General features: G+C 48.8%; 1 protein-coding gene across 1 annotated transcript in view; it reads left to right on the forward strand.

The window, feature by feature from the left end:
* The window catches only part of LOC140427660 (E3 ubiquitin/ISG15 ligase TRIM25-like), a 53,716-nt gene extending 34,891 nt beyond the window's left edge, over positions 1 to 18,825 (forward strand). Inside the window, exons 6-8 of the mRNA XM_072513131.1 lie at positions 3,696 to 3,797; positions 6,649 to 6,789; positions 16,146 to 18,825. Coding sequence (XP_072369232.1) covers positions 3,696 to 3,797; positions 6,649 to 6,789; positions 16,146 to 16,666 — 764 coding nt within the window. The 3' untranslated portion in view covers positions 16,667 to 18,825. The remainder of the gene's footprint in view (positions 1 to 3,695; positions 3,798 to 6,648; positions 6,790 to 16,145) is intronic.
* The last annotated feature ends 666 nt before the right edge of the window (positions 18,826 to 19,491 follow it).

Genomic DNA, 19,491 nt, shown 5'->3' on the forward strand with positions numbered 1-19,491 from the left:
TAAGGATTGAGCTGGAACCCCGGTGGGCTCCGCCTCTGCCCCCCCCCCCCCCCCCCCCGGGGATGGTATATAATCCTACACCCAGTGGGTGGCGTTCATTTGTACAGAAGTCACTGGCAGGCTAGTTCTGTGTGAACTAAAGCCTTGGTTCACTTGTTCATATGGTCTCGCTGTGAATTAATGGTATATCAATATTTTACCTAAACTCCATCTCCTCACAGAATTCCCCTTGATCCTCAATTCCCTTAGCATCAAAAAATCTATTGGCCACTGCCTTGAATACATTCAGTGACTGAGCATCTAATTCCTTCGGAATTTTACATGTTTCAATTAGATCACCTCTCATTCTTCTAATGAAATGAAATTAAATAAAAATGAAATGAAAATCGCTTATCGTCACAAGTAGGCTTCAAATGAAGTTACTGTGAAAAGCCCCTAGTTGCCACATTCCGGCGCCTGTTCGGGGAGGCTGGTACGGGAGGTATAGGCCTAGGCAGCTCAATCTCTCCTCATTGGACAATCCCTTTTCCCCCGTAACCAATCTAGTGAACATTCGTTGAACCTCCTGTCGGGCAGATATTTTGTTCCATAAGAAAAGAGAGTAAATCTGCAAACACTACTCCAGGTGTGGCATCAGCAATGCCCTGTATAATTGTTGGAAGACATTTTTACTCTTGTACTTTAGTTCCCTTGTACCAAAAGCCACATACCATGGGCGGGATTCTCCCCTACCCGGCGGGGCGGGAGGTCCCGGCGCCGAGGAGTGGCGTGAGGAGGTGCGGAATCTTCAGGGGCGCGAGTTGGCGCATGCGCGGGAGCGCCAGCATGTGCTGGTGTCATCCCAGCACATGCGCAGGGGGGTTCGTCTCCGCACCGGCCAGCGCGGAGGTCCACAGCAGACGGTGCGGAGGTAAAGAGTGCGGATTGCGGGCCAGGCAACTGTGGGGGCACCCCCCGGGGCCAGATCCCCCCGTCCCCGAGGACCCCGGAGGCCGCCCGCAGAGCCAGGGCCCGCCGGTAAGTACCAGGTTTAATTTACGCTAGCGGAACCGGCCTAAAATGCGGGTGGGAGAATCGCCGGGGGGGGGGGGGGCGCGCTGCCAGCGGCCGCCACCGGCACGGCGCGATTTCCGCCCCCGCCAAAACCCCAGCACCAGAGAATTCGGCAGCTGGCGGGGGCGGGATTCACGCCGCCCCCCGGCAATTCTCCGGCCCGGCGGGAGGGCGGAGAATCCCGCTCCATATTCTTCCCTAATTGCTTTTTGTTTTTTTCTTTGTTCATGGTATGCGGGTGGCGTCAGCTAGGTCATCATTTACTGCCCATCCCTAATTGCTCTTTAGAATATTGTGGTGAGCTGCCTTCTTGAACTGCTGCAGTCCATGTGGTGTAGGTACACCCACAGTGATAATTGGGAAGGGTGTTTCTGAATGTTAACCCAGTGACAGTGAGGGAACGCCAATATATTTCCAAATCAGAATGGCATGTGTCTTGGAGGGGGCCTTGCGGGTTCCCATGCACCTACTGCTCTTGTCCTTGGCAGAAGCTATGGGAATGGTAGGTGCTGCTGAAGGAACCTTGGAGAATTCCTGCAGTTCATCTTTTCGATGATGCACACAGCTGCCGCTCCACTTAGGTGGTGCGGGATTGAATGTTTAAGATGGTGGAAGCTTGCTTGTTACCTTTCTGTGATTCATTTACATGGATACCTTGGTCCAAATTGATGCAACCATTTCCCAGTCTCTTACCTATTTTCATTTTTCCTACTAAAGGGGAAAACTTCGCACTTTGTATTCTATCTGTCATGTTATTTCCCATTCACCAAACCTGTCCAAATCCTTCAGATAATAGCAAAATTCCAAAGACGAAGCATATTGGACTCCAAATGTTAAATCTGTTTCTCTCCCCACAGATGCTGCCAGGCCTGTTGAGTTTTTTCCAGCATTTTCTGTCTCTGTCCCTCAGCGTCTTTGCATCTTCCTCACTGCTTACTTTCCCACCTAATGATCAACATGGATACGTTACACTCAGCCCCCTTGTTTAAATCATTATTACCGATTATAAATAGCTGAGACCCAAGTACTGATACCTTGTGGTACCCTGTTCAATATAGACTGGCGACTCGAAAAATGTCACTTTTATTCTTGCTCCTCTGTTTTCTGCTCATCAACCAATTCACAATCTGTGCTAATATATCTATCTGAGTCTTAATTATTTTGTAACGACCCCTTGTATGGCACCCTATCGAATGTAGTTTGAAAATTCAAATACATTTCATCACCTTCCCCATGTCACATTCTCAAAACATTCTGAAATTGCCGGGATTCTCCCCTACCCGGCAGGGCGGGGGGTCCTGGCGGGATGGAGTGGCGTGAACCACTCCGGCGTCGGGCCGCCCCAAAAGGTGCGGATTTCTCCGCACCTTTAGGGGCCAAGCCCTCACTGTGATGGGCTAGGCATGCGCCGGAGTGATTGGCGCGCCGCCGACCGGCGTGGAAGGCCTTTGGTGCCACGCCAGCCAGGGTCGAAAGGACTGCGCCGGGCGGTGGAAGTCCGCGCATGCGCGGGAGCGTCAGCGGCTGCAAACGTCATCCCCACGCTCGCGCGGGGGGGGGTGTCTCTTCCGCGTCGGCCATGATGAAGACTGTGGCCGAGGTGGAGGGAAAAGAGTGCCCCCATTGCACAGGCACGTCCTCGGATCGGTGGGCCCCGATCGTGGGCCAGGCCACCGTGGTGACACCCCCCGGGGCCAGATCGCCATTTTTAAATGCTCTCTCGCCTCACCGTGGGGTCCCGGCGAGCATAAAACGGGCCTTTGTGTGGTCTCAGCCACGTGTTCCCCGCTGAGGCCCCTACCCAACCCGAGTGCTGTTTTACAGCATTGTGGTCTTCGCTGCTGCGAGCACCGGGAATCACGCGGCTAAACGCGCTCGCTATAGGACTTTGTTCCCATTTACTTAAATCCCGCCCAATAGATTCAAGCGTTTTGCCTGCTACTGATGTTCGGCTAATTGGCCTAGTTCTTCATTTTCTCTCTTTCTCCTTTCCTTAATAATGGGGTTATGTTTGCAAACTGTTCTATAATTTAAGAAACCCTGGAAGATCAAAACAAATCTATCTCTGCAGCTCCCTGTCTTAAAACCCGAGTCTCCAGGTGACAGATGCAGATGATTTGTTGCCACTTTGTCATATTAATTTCTTCAGTATTATTTCTTTGCTGATACTAATATCTTTAAGTTTTTTATCCTCACTGGATCTCAGCTTTAACCAGGCTTCGTTAATTAATAATATGTGTTGAGTGTCTAAGATTACTCCATGGTTTTGCACAATATTTGCATTCCATATATATATTACTGTCAGATTTCCAGCATTTAACCATTTCTTTGTCATGTGAGTTCGTACAAAACTATTCATATAAAACTGCTGCCAGCACTGGCGACTGGCAGACGTGCCCTTGCCTCTGAGGTAAATGGCAAATTGATTGTGTTGTTCCTGGATTCCACGCAGGGCTGGTTACTGGATTCCACGCAGAGTGCTCTCAAACAAGTCCATTTATGAAGCACAGGTTGCAAAGAAACACTGTCCCTCTGCTTCAGACAAGCCCCAGCAGGAAGTCCTCGGTGCAGGGGAATAAACCCTGGTTTTCCAGCCCAAATACTCGTGCATTTGAAAACAATTCTCATGCTGTTTTCTCTAGGCAATATTCTGAAAGGGGAAAATGAACATGAGGAACCAACGGTTCTAATGGACTCTGCTGCAGAGCTACGTGGTTACATTCGATCTCCACAGAACTACTCAGGTGGGTAAAGGGAAAACCTGCACGCAAGGTGAGCCAATAACAATAAAATATAGGGGCAATTAGCACTGGAGTCTTATGCCAGGGATTTGGGAATTTAGTGTATTGACCATTAGACTCAGGCTCTCAGTGTCACAGTCTGTGGCTCCAAACAGTCTGTGTGAATGCTTGTTCTCACATTGTGTATGTAACAATCTGTGGTCCCCACACAGTCTGTAACTCAGTCTGTTGTCCCCACACTGTCCATGTCACAGTCTGTTGTCCCCACATTATCTGTGTCACACTCTGTTGTCTCCATACTGTCTGTGTCACAGTCTGTGGTCCCCACACAGTCTGAGTCTCAGTCTGATGTCCCCACACTGTCCATGTCACAGTCTGTTGTCCCCACATTATCTGTGTCACTCTCTGTTGTCTCCACACTGTCTGTGTCACAGTCTGTGGTCCCCACACAGTCTGTATCTCAGTCTGTTGTCCCCACACAGTCTGTATCTCAGTCTGTTGTCCCCACACTGTCCATGTCACAGTCTGTTGGCCCCGCACTGTCTGTGTCTCAGTCTGTTGTCCTCGCACTGTCTGTGCCTCAGTCTGTTGTCCCCACACTGTCTGTGTCACAGTCTGTTGTCCCCACACAGTCTGTATCTCAGTCTGTTGTCCCCACACTGTCCATGCCACATTCTGTTGTACTCACTTTGTGTCTGTCACAGTCTGTTGTCCCCGCAAAGTCTGTGTCTCAGTCTGTTGTCCCCGCACTGTCTGTGTCTCAGTCTGTTGTCCCCACACAGTCTGTGTCTCAGTCTGTTGTCCCCACACAGTCTGTATCTCAGTCTGTTGTCCCCACACTGTCCATGTCACATGCTGTTGTACTCACTTTGTGTCTGTCACAGTCAGTTGTCCCCGCACTGTCTGTGTCTCAGTCTGTTGTCCCCGCACTGTCTGTGTCTCAGTCTGTTGTCCCCACACAGTCTGTATCTCAGTCTGTTGTCCCCACACTGTCCATGTCACATTCTGTTGTACTCACTTTGTGCCTGTCACAGTCTGTTGTCCCCGCACTGTCTGTGTCTCAGTCTGTTGTCCCCGCACTGTCTGTGTCTCAGTCTGTTGTCCCCACACAGTCTGTATCTCAGTCTGTTGTCCCCACACTGTCTGTGTCACAGTCTGTTGTACTCACTTTGTGTCTGTGGTGGTATGTATTAGGGGTAATACGGTACATCATGTGTCGACAGGCTATTGGTGGAGGGATGCCAGGTCCTGATAGGATCTGCCACCTACTGGACTCCACCCAGAAATGCCGGTATAAGAACCCAGTTTTTCCCACTATTTCCCTCAGCAGTGCATTCTGTAACCACGCTGCTGTGGATAAAGTTCTGCTTAATAAAGCCTTCAATTGACTTTACCTCAACCTGCCTCGCATCATATTGACGGTGCTACAATTTATTAAGCAGAACTTTATCCACAGCAGCGTGGTTACAGAATGCAGCTGCTGAGGGAAATGGAGGGAAAAACTGGGTTCCTATACCGGCATTTCTGGGTGGAGTCCAGTAAGTGGCAGATCCTATCAGGACCTGGCATCCCTCCACCAATAGCCTGTCGACACGTGGTGTACCGTATTACCCCTAATACATACCACCACAGTGTCTGTCACAGTCTGTTGTCCCCGCACTGTCTGTGTCTCAGTCTGTTGTCCCCGCACTGTCTGTGTCTCAGTCTGTTGTTGCCGCACTGTCTGTGTCACAGTCTGTTGTCCCCCACTGTCTGTGTCGCAGTCTGTTGTCCCCGTACTGTCTGCGTTACAGTCTGTTGTCCCCACACTGTCTGTGTCACACTCTGTTGTCCCCACACTGTCTGTGTCTCAGTCTGTTGCCCCACACTGTCTGTGTCACAGTCTGTTGTCCCCCACTGTCTGTGTCGCAGTCTGTTGTTCCCGCATTGTCTGTGTTACAGTCTGTTGTCCCCACACTGTCTGTGTCACAGTTTATTGTACTCACTTTGTGTCTGTCCCAGTCTGTTGTCCTCACTTTGTGTCTGTCCCAGTCTGTTGTCCCCGCACTCTCTGTGTTACAGTCTGGTGTCCCCACACTGTCTGTGTCACACTCTGTTGTCCCCACAGTGTCTGTGTCTCAGTCTGTTGCCCCACACTGTCTGTGTCACAGTCTGTTGGGTCTGTTGTCCCCGCACTGTCTGTGTTACAGTCTGTTTTCCCCACACTTTCTGTGCCACAGTCTGTTGTCCCCGCACTGTCTGTGTTAGTCTGTTTTCCCCACACTGTCTGTGTCACAGTCTGTTGTTCCCACACTGTCTGTGTCACAGTCTATTGTTCCCACACTGTCTGTGTCACAGTCTGTTGTTGCCACACAGTCTGTGTCTCAGTCTGTTGTACTCACACTGCCTGTGTCTCTATCTGTAGTTCTCACAGTGTCATTGCTACTCTTCTTTCCACACTTTTGTCACAGTCTGCTGAACCCACACTTACCACTGGCTGTAGTTTCCTTCCTCTTTCTCCTATTCCATGTACCATTCCCTAAGACAGCGTTGGGGACCATGTACTTCCATTAGATTGGTCCATGATTATCCTTGGCAAAGTAATGCTGTGATTTGTCATTAACTTATGCAGTATGGCCGACCAAACCCTTTCACCCTTACCGCCTTACATCAGGCTTCCGGAAGGATGCGGCTGGTAACCAATCTGTTTGCCCATGTTATTAATGCACCTTCAGTGGCCCTCAGATACTGAAGTTGCACTTGAATCTTGAGCTTCTGGGCCAAGGAGGGCCACCATTACTGTGCAACAAGATCTGCTTGTAGTCCCTGTGCACTCTGTTAATCTGAATTATCTTGTTCTATTCCTCACTTGCAGCGGCAACTGCCATCAAGACCAGCCGCCCAATAGAAATCAGACCCAGGTTCTCAACAAAAGCACAAAAGGTGATAGTAGCCAGGCAATGGCTTAGCAACTTGAAATCTAACGGAGTGAAAAATTCATTCGGAGAATCAAAAGGTGGGTTTATATTTCTGAAAGAAACTCAAGTGGGGAAGGGGTAATTCTACTTTACTGCCTTTTTATTTTACAATGAGACACATTGCTCCCCCCCACCCCCGGCCCCAATTGGGGTGGGTGCAAATCCACACAAATTGTTTCAGATCTCACGATTTGGCAAATGCTCTTACTCCAGAATGTAAACATTGCAGGTTGAAAAAAAAACTAATAAAAATGCTTAAATACAATTGTTCACCGGTCACATTTAAGATGCAGTCAACACTGTCAAAGTTCTGCACTTTGTTTATCAACCTGGAAGGCCCTCTGAGTGCTGGGAGATGATTAAACCATGTCGCGTTCCTTTAACTGTGATGATTAGCTCTCAGCTGCAGTAATACTTGGCCATGCAAACAGGAAGTTAATGTAAAACTGTTATCATGGAATAAAGCTGAGGCTATCTTGTTCAACCCACTTCATCTCCGTAACAATACCAGGACCTAAAAGAGTAACGTTATGAGGACAGTCTGCAAATAACAAGTTGGATCTGCTTGAATATGAAAAGCTAAGGGGCAATCTCAATGAAATGTTTATGTTTATGATGATTAAAGGAGTTGATGGGGTTGAAATATTATTTACCCCGCTAGGTTAACCTTAAAATCAGAACGGGTGGCACGGTGGCGCAGTGGTTAGCACTACTGCCTATGGCGCTGAGGTCCCAGGTTCGATCCTGGCCCTGGGCCACTCTCTGCGTGGAATTTGCACATTCTATGATAATCTTTATTGTCACAAGTAGACTGACATTAACACTGCAATGAAGTTACTGTGAAAAGCCCCCACTCGCCACATTCCGGCGCCTGTTCGGGTACACAGAGGGAGAATTCCGAATGTCCAAGTTACCTAACAGCACGTCTTTCGGGACTTGCGGGAGGAAACCGGAGCACCCGGAGGAAACCCACGCAGCCACGGGGAGAACATACAGACTCTGCACAGACAGTGACCCAAGTCGGGAATCGAGCCTGGGACCCTGGAGCTGTGAAGCAACAGTGCTAACCACTGTGCTACCGTGCCGTCCTCCGTGCCAATTCACTCCCACAACCCAAAAATGGATTGGCCATGCTAAAATCCTCCTCAATTGGTTAACAAAGAATAATTGGGTCCTCTAAATTAAAAAAAACAACAATAAACCTTAAAATCAGAACAAGCATTTAGAGAAAATGCTCCTTCACACAAAGGGTGAAGGGAACACAAAGGGATCTGGAACCAACACTTCCCATCGTGGCAGAGGGAGCTTGGCATCAGCAGCTGATGGGATCTTCCCCATCCTCGCCCATGCCCCCATCGGGGAACCTGAGGCAGGGGCCATCTCCAGGGTGACTGAAAGTTCCTGCCGACTTGGAAGGGCTGGAGAATTGCGCCTTGAGGTTCTTAGATTTTTGTTAGGTAAGGGCCTGAAGGGATACACAATCAAGGTGGATCGATGGAGGTAAGATACAAATCAGCCGGGTTCTAATTGAACGCAGGGGAAACAGGTCCTAAAAGGTGACAGGTTGCCTCCTATCCACGTGCAATTAATGCATTGGGGTTTTGTTGCCAGTGAGTTAGGCAGTTAGCCAGATGCTTAATACTTTAATGATTTGTAAACTCTTAGAACATGCAATACCCCTGCAGATAAATAGAAGAACTGAAAGAATTAACCTGTCATTTTGAATTAAAGGTGAAGAGGAATGCCTATGGTTTCAGTGTGGGTGGATTGAAACGTCAGGTGATTAGAATTACACATAACTGGAGTGAACAATTGAGTTTGCACAACATGAACTCCTCACCAACTCCTACATGACAAAAGACATTGAACTTTCGAATTATTAACTCTTTCTTTGCTAAGCTTCTGATTTGTAAAAGCCACCAGTTGGCTTGCTTATCAACCTGTTTTCTATAGAATTGTCTGGGTGATGTTGAAAACTTGAAACTATAACTGCTGCACACTAGAACGACAGGCAGTACTGATGAGATTTCAGGCTGAGGTTCTGCATTTATTTATGGGTCCTAATGTGTTCCCTGACCTTACACTTGGCTCCTCGTCTCGAAGACCTCACCGACCCCACTTTATATATCTGATGCAGATTAAAAATAACAGTTATCAAAATGAGAATCCGATGGCGTATAAAGGAAGCACTTACATCAAAAACATACCATAAATTCTCGCCAAAGAAGACAATGGGTGCGATTTATCCATCGCGTTGTGCCCGGCACGGATCTGGGCGTGTCGGTTAAATAGCGGAAAAGGCCTAAATCGAGATTCGCACCTGTCTAACCGACCCGTTGCTGATGACAAGTTCCGGATCGCGGCCAAATATGGCGACCATACCATTAACCCCGATCTGCATTAATTACCATTACATTAACGAGATTGAAGTTGAATGTGACGGCCTCCCGGGAATTAACTAGCTCGCCAGCGAGAAATCACGCGAGCGTTGTTTAGTACTCCCTTTTAAAAACGTGAAGCTGGAGTGAGTGGTGAGGAATCGCTTAAAAGCAGCTCCTCCTTGTTAGCGACAAGACGGCGAGGGAGCCAGTAATGGTGATAAGCTCATCGGGTCTTATTTCCCGCACCAGGTGCCGGTAAATTGGGGCTGCGATCTCGCTAACGTGGTTGTTGAGAAATACCCCACTTTTGTGAGGCCCACGAAGAATTCAGCACGAGTTTTAAGGATACAAAGGAATAACATTTATTTACAATCACATAAATATATATACAACAGCAACTTCCTTGCTGCTCACTCCTTCCTGCTGGTTCCAAACTGGCCAGCTACATTTATACAGGGAGTCTGCTAATGATTTCTCTGCCCCCCTCATTGGGGAAGCTCATACTCCCACAGGATTGTGGGATTGTCATTAGTCCCCAGCCAATGGTAAGCAGGTAGGTTATAACACCCACCAATCGCGTCCAAAATGACACCATGAAGTTTTTCCATTAAATTGCTCCCGATATTTATTTACTGAAAACATAGCCTCTCCGAAGCCTGCCCGGACTCAGTGGGCTCGGTGAGCGCCAGGATCAGAGGTGCTGACTGGCTCACGTAGGTGGGGGCCAAAGGAGCAATGTTCTTGACGAGCTATGGGATTTTAAACGTATTTACAAGGAAGAGAATTGGCTAGATTCTCCATATCTGAGAGAGAGGGAGCGATTCTCCCAGCCCCGCGCCGGGCCGGAGAATCACCGCAACTGCCCACGCCGCCCTGACGGCGGCATGTCATTCTCCGAGGTGCGGAGAATCGGTGCAATTTGCGCCGGCGCGTTTGGCGCAGCACCGGTTGCGGGACGCTGTCCGCGGCCGGACCACTGATTCTCCGGCCCGGATGGGCCGCGCGGCTGCGCGGAAACGGCAGAGTCCCGCCGGCGCTGTTCACCCCTGGTCGCTGCCGGCGGTAACTCTGCGCGAAGGGTCGGGGGGCTGCCTGTGGGGCGGGGAAAAGCGCTCCTTCACCGGGGAGGCCTCCGATGGGGTCTGGCTCGCAATCGTGCCGTCGTGAAGATTTCGGAGAATCGCGCCCTAAGTGTTGACGCCGGGGAAGGATTCGTGGTCTTCCAGGGCAGAAAACTGGGGCGAAGTTCTCCAAAAACGGCGCCAATCAGACGGGCATCGCCTCGCCCCAAAGGTGCGGAATGCTCCGCATCTTTGGGGGCCGAGCCCCAACATTGAGGGGCTAGGCCGGCGCCGGAGAAATTTCCGCCCCGCCAGCTGGCGCGGAAATGACATCTCCGGGCGGCGCATGCGCGGGAGCGTCAGCGGCTGCTGACAGTTTCCCGTGCATGCGCAGTGGAGGGAGTCTCTTCCACCTCCGCCATGGTGGAGACCGTGGCGGAGGCGGAGGGGAAAGAGTGCCCCCACGGCACAGGCCTGCCTGCGGATCGGTGGGCCCTGATCGTGGGCCAGGCCACCGTGGGGGCACCCCCCGGGGCCAGATCGCCCCGCGTCCCCCCCAGGACCCCGGAGCCCGCCCGCGCCGCCTTGTCCCGCCGGTAAGGTAGGTGGTTCAATTTACGCCGGCGGGACAGGCAGTTTATCGGCGGGACTTCGGCCCATTCGGGCCGGAGAATCGAGCGGGGGGGGGGGGGCCCGCCAACCGGCGCGGCGCGATTCCCGCCCCCGCCGAATCTCCGTTGCCGGAGACTTCGGCAACAGGCGGGGGCGGGATTCACGCCAGCCCCCGGCGATTCTCCGACCCGGCGGGGGGTCGGAGAATGTCGCCCCTGGTTCTGCACCTGAACAAATTCAGCAACTGTTAAGGGGCTAGCACCGGTGCCATGTGGGACACAATCGATTCCAATGATAAACGGTGCGGGATTCACCGGATTCACGATTGACACTGGGGCGGGCGACAAGCTGCAACCGCATATACACACTTCACTTCCAACACACACCATCCCAGACAACACTGAGGTATTATCATAACTATCAGCATTACAAGGGTTAATGTAGTGTGAAGAGTAGCCATGAGAGGGAGGTGCAGATACAACTATATGAAGCAGTGATGCTAGACCTGAGGGGAGGAGGGTCTGCGGGAGCTAGCTAGTGAAGGTCATCACAGCAGATAGTGCGAGAAGTTTATACCTGTAGTAAGAGTAGCAGTAGGTGCGTGTGGTTAGATGTTATTGATCAATTCTGTATTCCAAAGGACTAAGTATCGAAAGCCAGTTTAGTAATGTAAATAAAATCATAGCTTTGTTTAAGTAAAAGCTATACTGTGGTCTTTGTGGAACGCCACGCCAACCCCATCCTCAGGAATGTGGCTAGTTCAGCTAACAGCCATTTTGTGTCCTTTCTGATATTAGTAATTCTTAGGTTATAAAATCACACGCATTGTTCATACACTATCTATTCCTACAAATTGCCTCTTATACAGGCATCTAAGCCAATGGGTAACTTTTGTCTAAAAACCTTCTTTCTAAATCTGACTTCAACACTCCTGGTGATGTTCTTTGTGTTGCCTTTTTAGGATGGCTGAAGTAGTGTTCCACAACACAATGAGGTCGTCGGTACAGGACGAGATGAGGGCACCATTGTTAAATGCTGCCCTGATCTCAGCCCCCCTCCAACACCCCACAGCAGCTTCCGGATACCCCCAATGCCCCAACTTACCTCTTAGGGAGACCTTGAGCTTCCCCTCACCCCACCTCTTAAGGTAAGGGCACCCACAGGCCACACCCTGGCACGGGGAACCTGGCACCCGGGCACCTTGGCACTGCCTGGCTGACACTTGTTTTTGAAAACTCACCACTATTCCTAGAATTCCCACTATACCAAAAAGGGCCGACATTCTTAATGGTGATCAGGGATTCTCACTCCCTGACTCCGATGCAAGCTTCAGTGGGTGCTATTCAGGTCAAACTCTGTTTTCAAGTTATCCCCCGGTATAACCCATACCTTCACCGAAGATTTAATCTACTTACCACTTAGTAGCATCGATCCTGGGTCCCGCATTGCTAAGTAAGTAAAGTAGACTTTGGAATAACCACTATTTCAGGTTAAATTAAGTTATTTTATTATTATATATTTTATTTTAAAAGCTGCAATTACTGTCTTTACAGAAAGGTAAAAAAGATCTTGCTTCTGGACCCTTCTAGTTGGTTGAAGGGACCTTCAGGCCCAACTTGACAATCAATCTTCTTTAAAGTCTGGTCTTCTTTAGATGTATTCGCTGATGAGCTCGGTTGCTGTGTCCTATCTTTCCCATGTACCGAGCTATGAGAGCTAGCACTGCTGGCTGTCTCTGAGCTGACTCTGAGCTGACTCTGCCTACTCTTTAAATTCTAGTCTTCCTTAGATGTATTAGCTATTTTAGCTCGGCTGCTTTGCCCTGTCTCTTTCCCATGGCCGAGCTGACTGTAATCTGACTTTAACTGCTTGTTCCTTCTCTGCTTCTCTCTCTCTCCCTCTGAGATCTGGTTGCCCTGGTCTCTAGGTTTATATTCTCTTTCTAACAGTTATCTAGTTTTTATGACGTTATTGTAAAGTAAAATTTTTCACTTTGATTGTAAAAAGTATCTTTGATCTAAACCTTCTAATCCAACTAAGTATTCTTTTGACATGACTTCATCTCATAGATCTGATTGTTTCCTTTGTGATGTTCAAAATGCTTTGACTTCAAGAGGTGTTACTTTTAATTCGTGTCAATTCTATAGTTTTATTTTCCAATTGTGTCCGCAGCTCAATTTTGACTTTGATTTTGGCTTTGAATTATGTTTCTCGTAGACTGATAGTCTCCAGTTTTCTTTAATTTACCTGGTATGAGCAAATTTTCACACCTAGAATTCTCACCAAATTCAACTGAACATATAACATAGAACATTACAGCGCAGTACAGACCCTTCGGCCCTCGATGTTGCGCCGACCTGTGAAACCACTCTAAAGCCCATCTACACTATTCCCTTATTGTCCATATGTCTATTCAATGACCATTTGAATGCCCTTAGTGTTGCAGGCAGGGCATTCCACACCCTTACTACTCTCTGAGTAAAGAATCTACCTCTGACATCTGTCCTATATCTATCTCCCCTCAATTTAAAGCTGAGGAAAAAGGCTCTCACTGTCCACCCTATCCAATCCTCATCCATTCTTTTCCAGCTGCTAACTAAGATAGTTACTTTCAATGAAGGTGTGAGCCATTATTTTTAGCTTCATTCAAAATCCTGTTTGTCTTGTTTGCTAAGCCTGCTTGACCAAGGATATCTGCATTTTACAATCCTTCACTGGCAGCTGCTGTTAACCCTTTGTGGGATATTTCCCCGTATCCTCTCATGTTTCTCGCAGACCAGATATTGCCAGACTTCCATGTTTCAAATGACACATCTTTCCATATTTTCAATAACACACTCTGGCAATGCTCCTGCCAGCGTGGTAGTGTCACTCTGAAACCCTGGCAGTGCCAAGGTGCCCGGTGCCAACAGGAGTGCCGAGGTACCACCCTGCCCTGAGCCGACTACCCTAGGCCTCCGACGGCCTGGGAGACTTCCCCAGGTGCCATTACACCTGGTCCATATTTGTGTGGACCACTGCTAAATGGCACCATGGCAAGATCTCCCAGGTTTGCTCATTCGTTTCGGGGCCTCCTGAGAATCGGGCGCCGACATATTGAAATGAACCGAACGACAATAAGCAATTAAGAAGGTAAATGATACATTGGCCTTTACTGCAACAACTTTGAACAACTTCCTTTTGGCCAACCATTCCTCCAAAAGACCATAAGACATAGAATCAGAATTAGGCCACTCGACCCATCGAGTCGGCTCCGTCTTCAATCATGGCTGATATTTTTCTCATCCCCATTCTCCTGCCTTCTCCCAATAACCCCTGATGCCCTTATTAATCAAGAACCTATCTATCTCTGTCTTAAAGACACTCAGTGATTTGGCCTCCATAGCCTTCTGCGGCAAAGAGTTCCACAGATTTACCACCCTCTGGCTGAGGAAATTCCTCCTCATCTCTGTTTTAAAGTATCGTCCCTTTAGGCTGAGATTGTGTCGTCTGCTTCTAGTTTTTTCCGACAAATGGAAACATCCTCTCCAAGTCACTTTATCCAGGCCTCGCAGTATCCTGTAAGTTTCAATAAGATCCCTCCTCATCCTTCTAAACTCCGAGTACAGAACCAGAGTCCTCAACAGTTCCTCATACGACAAGTTCTTCATTCCAGGCATCATTCTTGTGAATCTCCTCTGGACCCTTTCCAAGGCCAGCACATCCTTCCTTAGATTCAGGGCCCAAAACTGCTCACAGTACTCCAAATGGGGTCTGACCAGAGCCTTATACAGCCTCAGATGTACATCCCTGGTCTTGTATTCTAGCCCTCTCGACATGAATGCTAACATTGCATTTGCCTTCTTAACTGCCGACTGAACCTGCACATTAACCTTGTGAATGAATCGTGATCAAGGACTCCCAAGTCCCTTTGTGCTTCTGATTTCCTAAGTCTTTCCCCATTTAGAAAATAGACTATGCCTCCATTCCTCTTTCCAAAGTGCATAACCTCACACTTTATCACATTGTATTTCATCTGCCACTTCTTTGCCCACTCTCCTAGCCTGTCCAAGTCCTTCTGCAGCCCGCCTACTTCCTCAACGCTACCTGTCCCTCTACAGATCTTTGTATCATCTGCATACTTAGCAACAGTGTCTTCAATTCCTTCTTCCAGACCAGTAATGTTTATTGTGTTTGCTTTCAGTGACTTGTGAACAAGGACACCCAGATTCCTTTGTCCATCAACATTTCCCAATCTATCACCATCTAAGCAATACTTAAGTAATTTATTTATTTTTTCGTGGGATATGGGCATCAATGGGCCCCCATCCCTAATTGAACTGAATGGCTTGCTGAGCCATTTCAGAGAGTCGGCAACATTGCCGTGGACCTCTAGTCACTTGTAGGACAGACCGGGTAATAATAATAATAATCTTTATTAGTGTCACAAGTAGGCTTACTGCCATGAAGTTACTGAGAAAATGCCCCAGTCGCCACACTCCGGCGCCTTTTCGGGTACACCGAGGGAGAATTCAGAATGTCCAATTCACCTAACAAGCACATCTGTCAGGATTTGTGGGAGGAAACCGGAGCACCCGGAGGAAACCCACGCAGACACGGGGAGACCGTGCAGACTCCACACAGACAGTGACCCAAGCCGGGAGTCGAACCCGGGACCCTAGCGCAGTGAAGCAACAGCGCTAACCACTGTGCTACCAAGGATGGCAGATTCTCTTCCCTAAAGGATACAAGTGAACCGGATGGGTTTTTACAACAATCAACAATGGTTTCATGTCACCGTTCCTCAGGCTATCTTTCAATTCCAGATTTATTCATTTAATTTTAAGTCCATCAGCCACCCATGGTGGGATTTGAACCCTTGTCCTCAGAACATTAGCCTGGGCCTTTGGATCAGTGATAAGGAAGAACTTCTTCTCTCAGAGTTGTGAACTTGTGGAATTCTCGAAAGCTGCGGGGGCCAGTTCATTGGATATATTCAAGAGGGAGCTGGACGTGGCCCCTTGCGGCTAACGGGATCAAGGGGTATGGAGAGAAAGCGGAAGTGGGATACTGGATTTGCATGATCAGCCATGATCATATTGAATGGCGGTGCAGGCTTGAAGGGCCGAATGGCCTACTCTTGCGCCTATTTCCTATGTTTAATCCAGTGACATTACCACCAAACTACCACCTTCCCAACACAGACACTAAATGCCATGGATTCAGTTTGATGGATGTGCATGTAACATGTTTAGTATGCGGTGTTAGACGTTCTGTGGCAATCCACCTGGAAAAATGTTGTCAGGCTTACTCTGCAGCTGTCTGTCAGTAAAATGATAGATACCATTTCTTTCTTTCTAGAGGAATTCCCTCGGTTGACCCTCGATCTGAAGACCGCCAACAAGCACCTGATTCTGTCTGATGACCTGCAATCAGTGATGCACAGACATCAGGAACAGCCCTACTCGAGTAATCCATTGAGGTTTCAAACGCATTCTCAAGTCCTCTGCATTCAGAGTTTCTTCTGTGGGCGCCACACCTGGGATGTGGAAACTAATGGCAACTGGTGGGGAGTAGGGATTGCGTATGGGGGCATACAAAAGACGGGTAGCAGTTCTGATCTTCGCAAAACCACAAAGGCCTGGTGCTTGTATTTCTGCATCAGTACTTTGTCAGCCCATCATAATGATAAGGTTATACACCTACCGTTGAAGCGCTCTATCAGCCGGATCCGGGTTCAGCTAGACTATGACGCGGGCACTTTGTCATTTTACCAGGTCACTGACACACTGACACATGTGTATACATTTGAAGCCACATTTACTGGGCACGTGTATCCAGCTTTTTGCTGTGAGGCCAACTCTGGGCTAAAAATTTTCTGAATTCGAAGAGCCTTTCATTCCTTTCCAATATTCGTTCTCGGTTTGTGAGTGTGTCGCTGGTAAGTCCAGGATTTATAGTCCCCTCCTGGTAGCCTTTGATAGTTCACTTCAGCGAGCATATAAACGGGGGTAAGGTGCTAGAGTCAGGTATTAGTCAGAGTGGGTGAAACGTTTCCTCAGGGCCATTAGTGAGCCAATTGGGTCCAACCGCTTTCCTGGTCACTTTTACTGCTGTCTATTCTTCAAATTTACATATGTTATTTTCAAACAGAGTTCATGATTCTCAAGTTTCATGGCAAAACTCAAAGTCATGGGTGGGATTCTCCCGTACCCGGAGGGGTGGGGGGTCCCGGCGGGACGGAGTGGTGTGAACCACTCCGGAGTCGGGCCGCCCCAAAGATGCGGAATCCTCCGCACCTTCAGGGGCTAGGCCCGCCCCGGAGTGGTTGGCGCCCGCCGGCCGGCGGGAAAGGGGCTTGGCGGGAGCGCCAGCGCGTGCTGGCGTTATCCCCACGCATGCGCAGAGGGATTTGCTTCCACACCGGGAATGGCGGAGGACCACGGCCTCCGGTGCGGAAGGATAGAGTGCCCCCACGTCACAGGCCCGCCCGCGGATCGGTGGGCCCCCATCGCGGGTCAGGCCACCGTGGGGGCACCTCCCGGGGCCAGATCGCCCCAAGAACCCCGGAGCATGCCCGCGCCGCCATGTCCCGCCAGTAAGGGACCTACTCTAATTTACGCCAGCGGGACCGGCTACAGCCGGGCTGGACTTTGGCCCATCGCGGGCCGGAGAATTCGGTCAGCGCCAGCGCCCATTGAGTCGCGCCGGACCCCGCCATTCTCCGAGGCGGGCGGCGCAACTCACGCCGGGGCAATTTTCTGGGGTGGGAGGACGGCGGGGGCGGGATTCTCGCCGGCCTCCGGCGATTCTCCCACTCGACGGGGTGTCGGAGAATCCCGCCCCATATTCGCACGATTATTAATCCAGATGTCTAGTTTACTAATCCCACAAAAATTGCACTAATGTCGTCTGTAAATTGTTGCCCTGTAATAAAATGCAGTGTAATCTCTATTGGGCATGTTATACCAGGGAATAGAAGTGTTTTAAAGGTTTTCTGGGATACATGGATGAGGAACACTGATATTTATGTAGATTCTCTCATACATGAAGCATTGAGCAGTTGAATAGCAAAGTAATTTACTGGATTTTAGTAATGTCTGGGTGCGGGATTTGCTATAATAAATTGAAGAAAAAAAATAAGTTGAAAGGAAAAATAGAAATTGAGTTCGTCGCTTCTATTCAGATCCCCAAATAGGAAGTGAATTTGCCCAAACAGCCAAAAGCAATATGATGTCGGGTGATGAACGTGTTGGATCATTGGGTTGCCATTTAGAACCTAGCTCCAGGTGACAGTCATGACTGCTGTTGTTAGAGCCAATTCCCTGGACATATTGAATTACTTGGGTATAATGCATGAACAATCCAGCCAGCAGGCTTGCATGGTTTGTAAGGGAACTGTGGACCCCCCCCAATGCGTCCGTTGAAGTTAATGGGATGATTGGGCGGGATCCCGAGTGGGCATGTCCCGGTATTTCTCCATGTGCTGTACTTAGGAAATCCAAATTCATCACGTACAGGAAGAGAACAATCTAATGCATGGTCCCAGCAGCCGATGTCAGAAAAAAGCCGGCGAGACTCAATGACACCAACATGTGGTGCTCAATGATATATTTATTCTGGCCTTAATGTACACCCATAGAGTCATACAGCACAGAACAGGCCCTTCAGCCCATCGCATCGGCACCGGTCAAAAACAACTATTTTAGTCCCATTTTCCAGCACTTGGCCCTTGGCCTTGTATGTCTTGGCGTCACAAGGGCACATCTAAATACGTCTTAAATGTTATGAGGGTCTCTGCCTCCATCACTCTTTAAGGCAGCAACTTCAGTAGCATGAAGAGACCAAATATTTACTTCCAATGACTCACAAAGATCAGCTATTCAAGGGTAAAGAGAATGGCACAGAATGTTTTAATGTGTACATTTTGGTTGTTTGAATGCAGATCCAAATTTTTCACAGCACACGTTTATTTCTGAAGCTTTTGAAGTTCATTTCTGATTTAATTACAGAATAAAGTGTGTTGAATAAAGTCTGTATAGAATGCAATGACCGTGCAGGATGTGTGTTCATTCTTTTGATAATGGTTTTCCGCTATGGGAATGGTTTCTCACGCCGCCTGTTGCTCTTCCTCAATGAGGTTTGCTATTGTCCACACTGCATGTGACTTCCGAGTTTCCGCAAGTGGTGGCGGCTGAATATTCCCTTGGCTGAGCAAGCAGGAACGTTTGGTATCCTCTGAACGAAATGGCCACCTTCCTGTGAGTTGGAACACCCTCTAGTGGTAGCACATAATCCAGGCTGACACACAAGCGCAGTACTGAGGGAGTGCTGCATTGTTCATGGCACCGTCTTTAGTCAGATATTAAACCAAACCCTCTCAGTTGCATGTAAAAGATCCAACGGCAGCATTTTGAAGAAGAGCAGGGGAGTTCTCTTCCTAACCTGGTCAACATTCATCTTTCAATCAGGGGTGCGAAAACAATTAACCTGGCCATTAATAACATTGCTGCTTGTGGGAGCTTGCTGTGCACAAATTGATTGCCATGTTTCCTACATTGCAACAGTGAATAAATATTTTTTAATATGGGTTGCACAGGGTTTTGGGACATTCGGGATTGTGAAAGACAGTATATGAACGCAAATCTTTCTTTTCACATCATCTAATCCGTGTACCTTCACAAGCACAAGTCTCCAGTTGTTGACG

This window comes from Scyliorhinus torazame, chromosome 8 (assembly GCF_047496885.1).
Source record: "Scyliorhinus torazame isolate Kashiwa2021f chromosome 8, sScyTor2.1, whole genome shotgun sequence".
Taxonomy (NCBI): domain Eukaryota; kingdom Metazoa; phylum Chordata; class Chondrichthyes; order Carcharhiniformes; family Scyliorhinidae; genus Scyliorhinus; species Scyliorhinus torazame.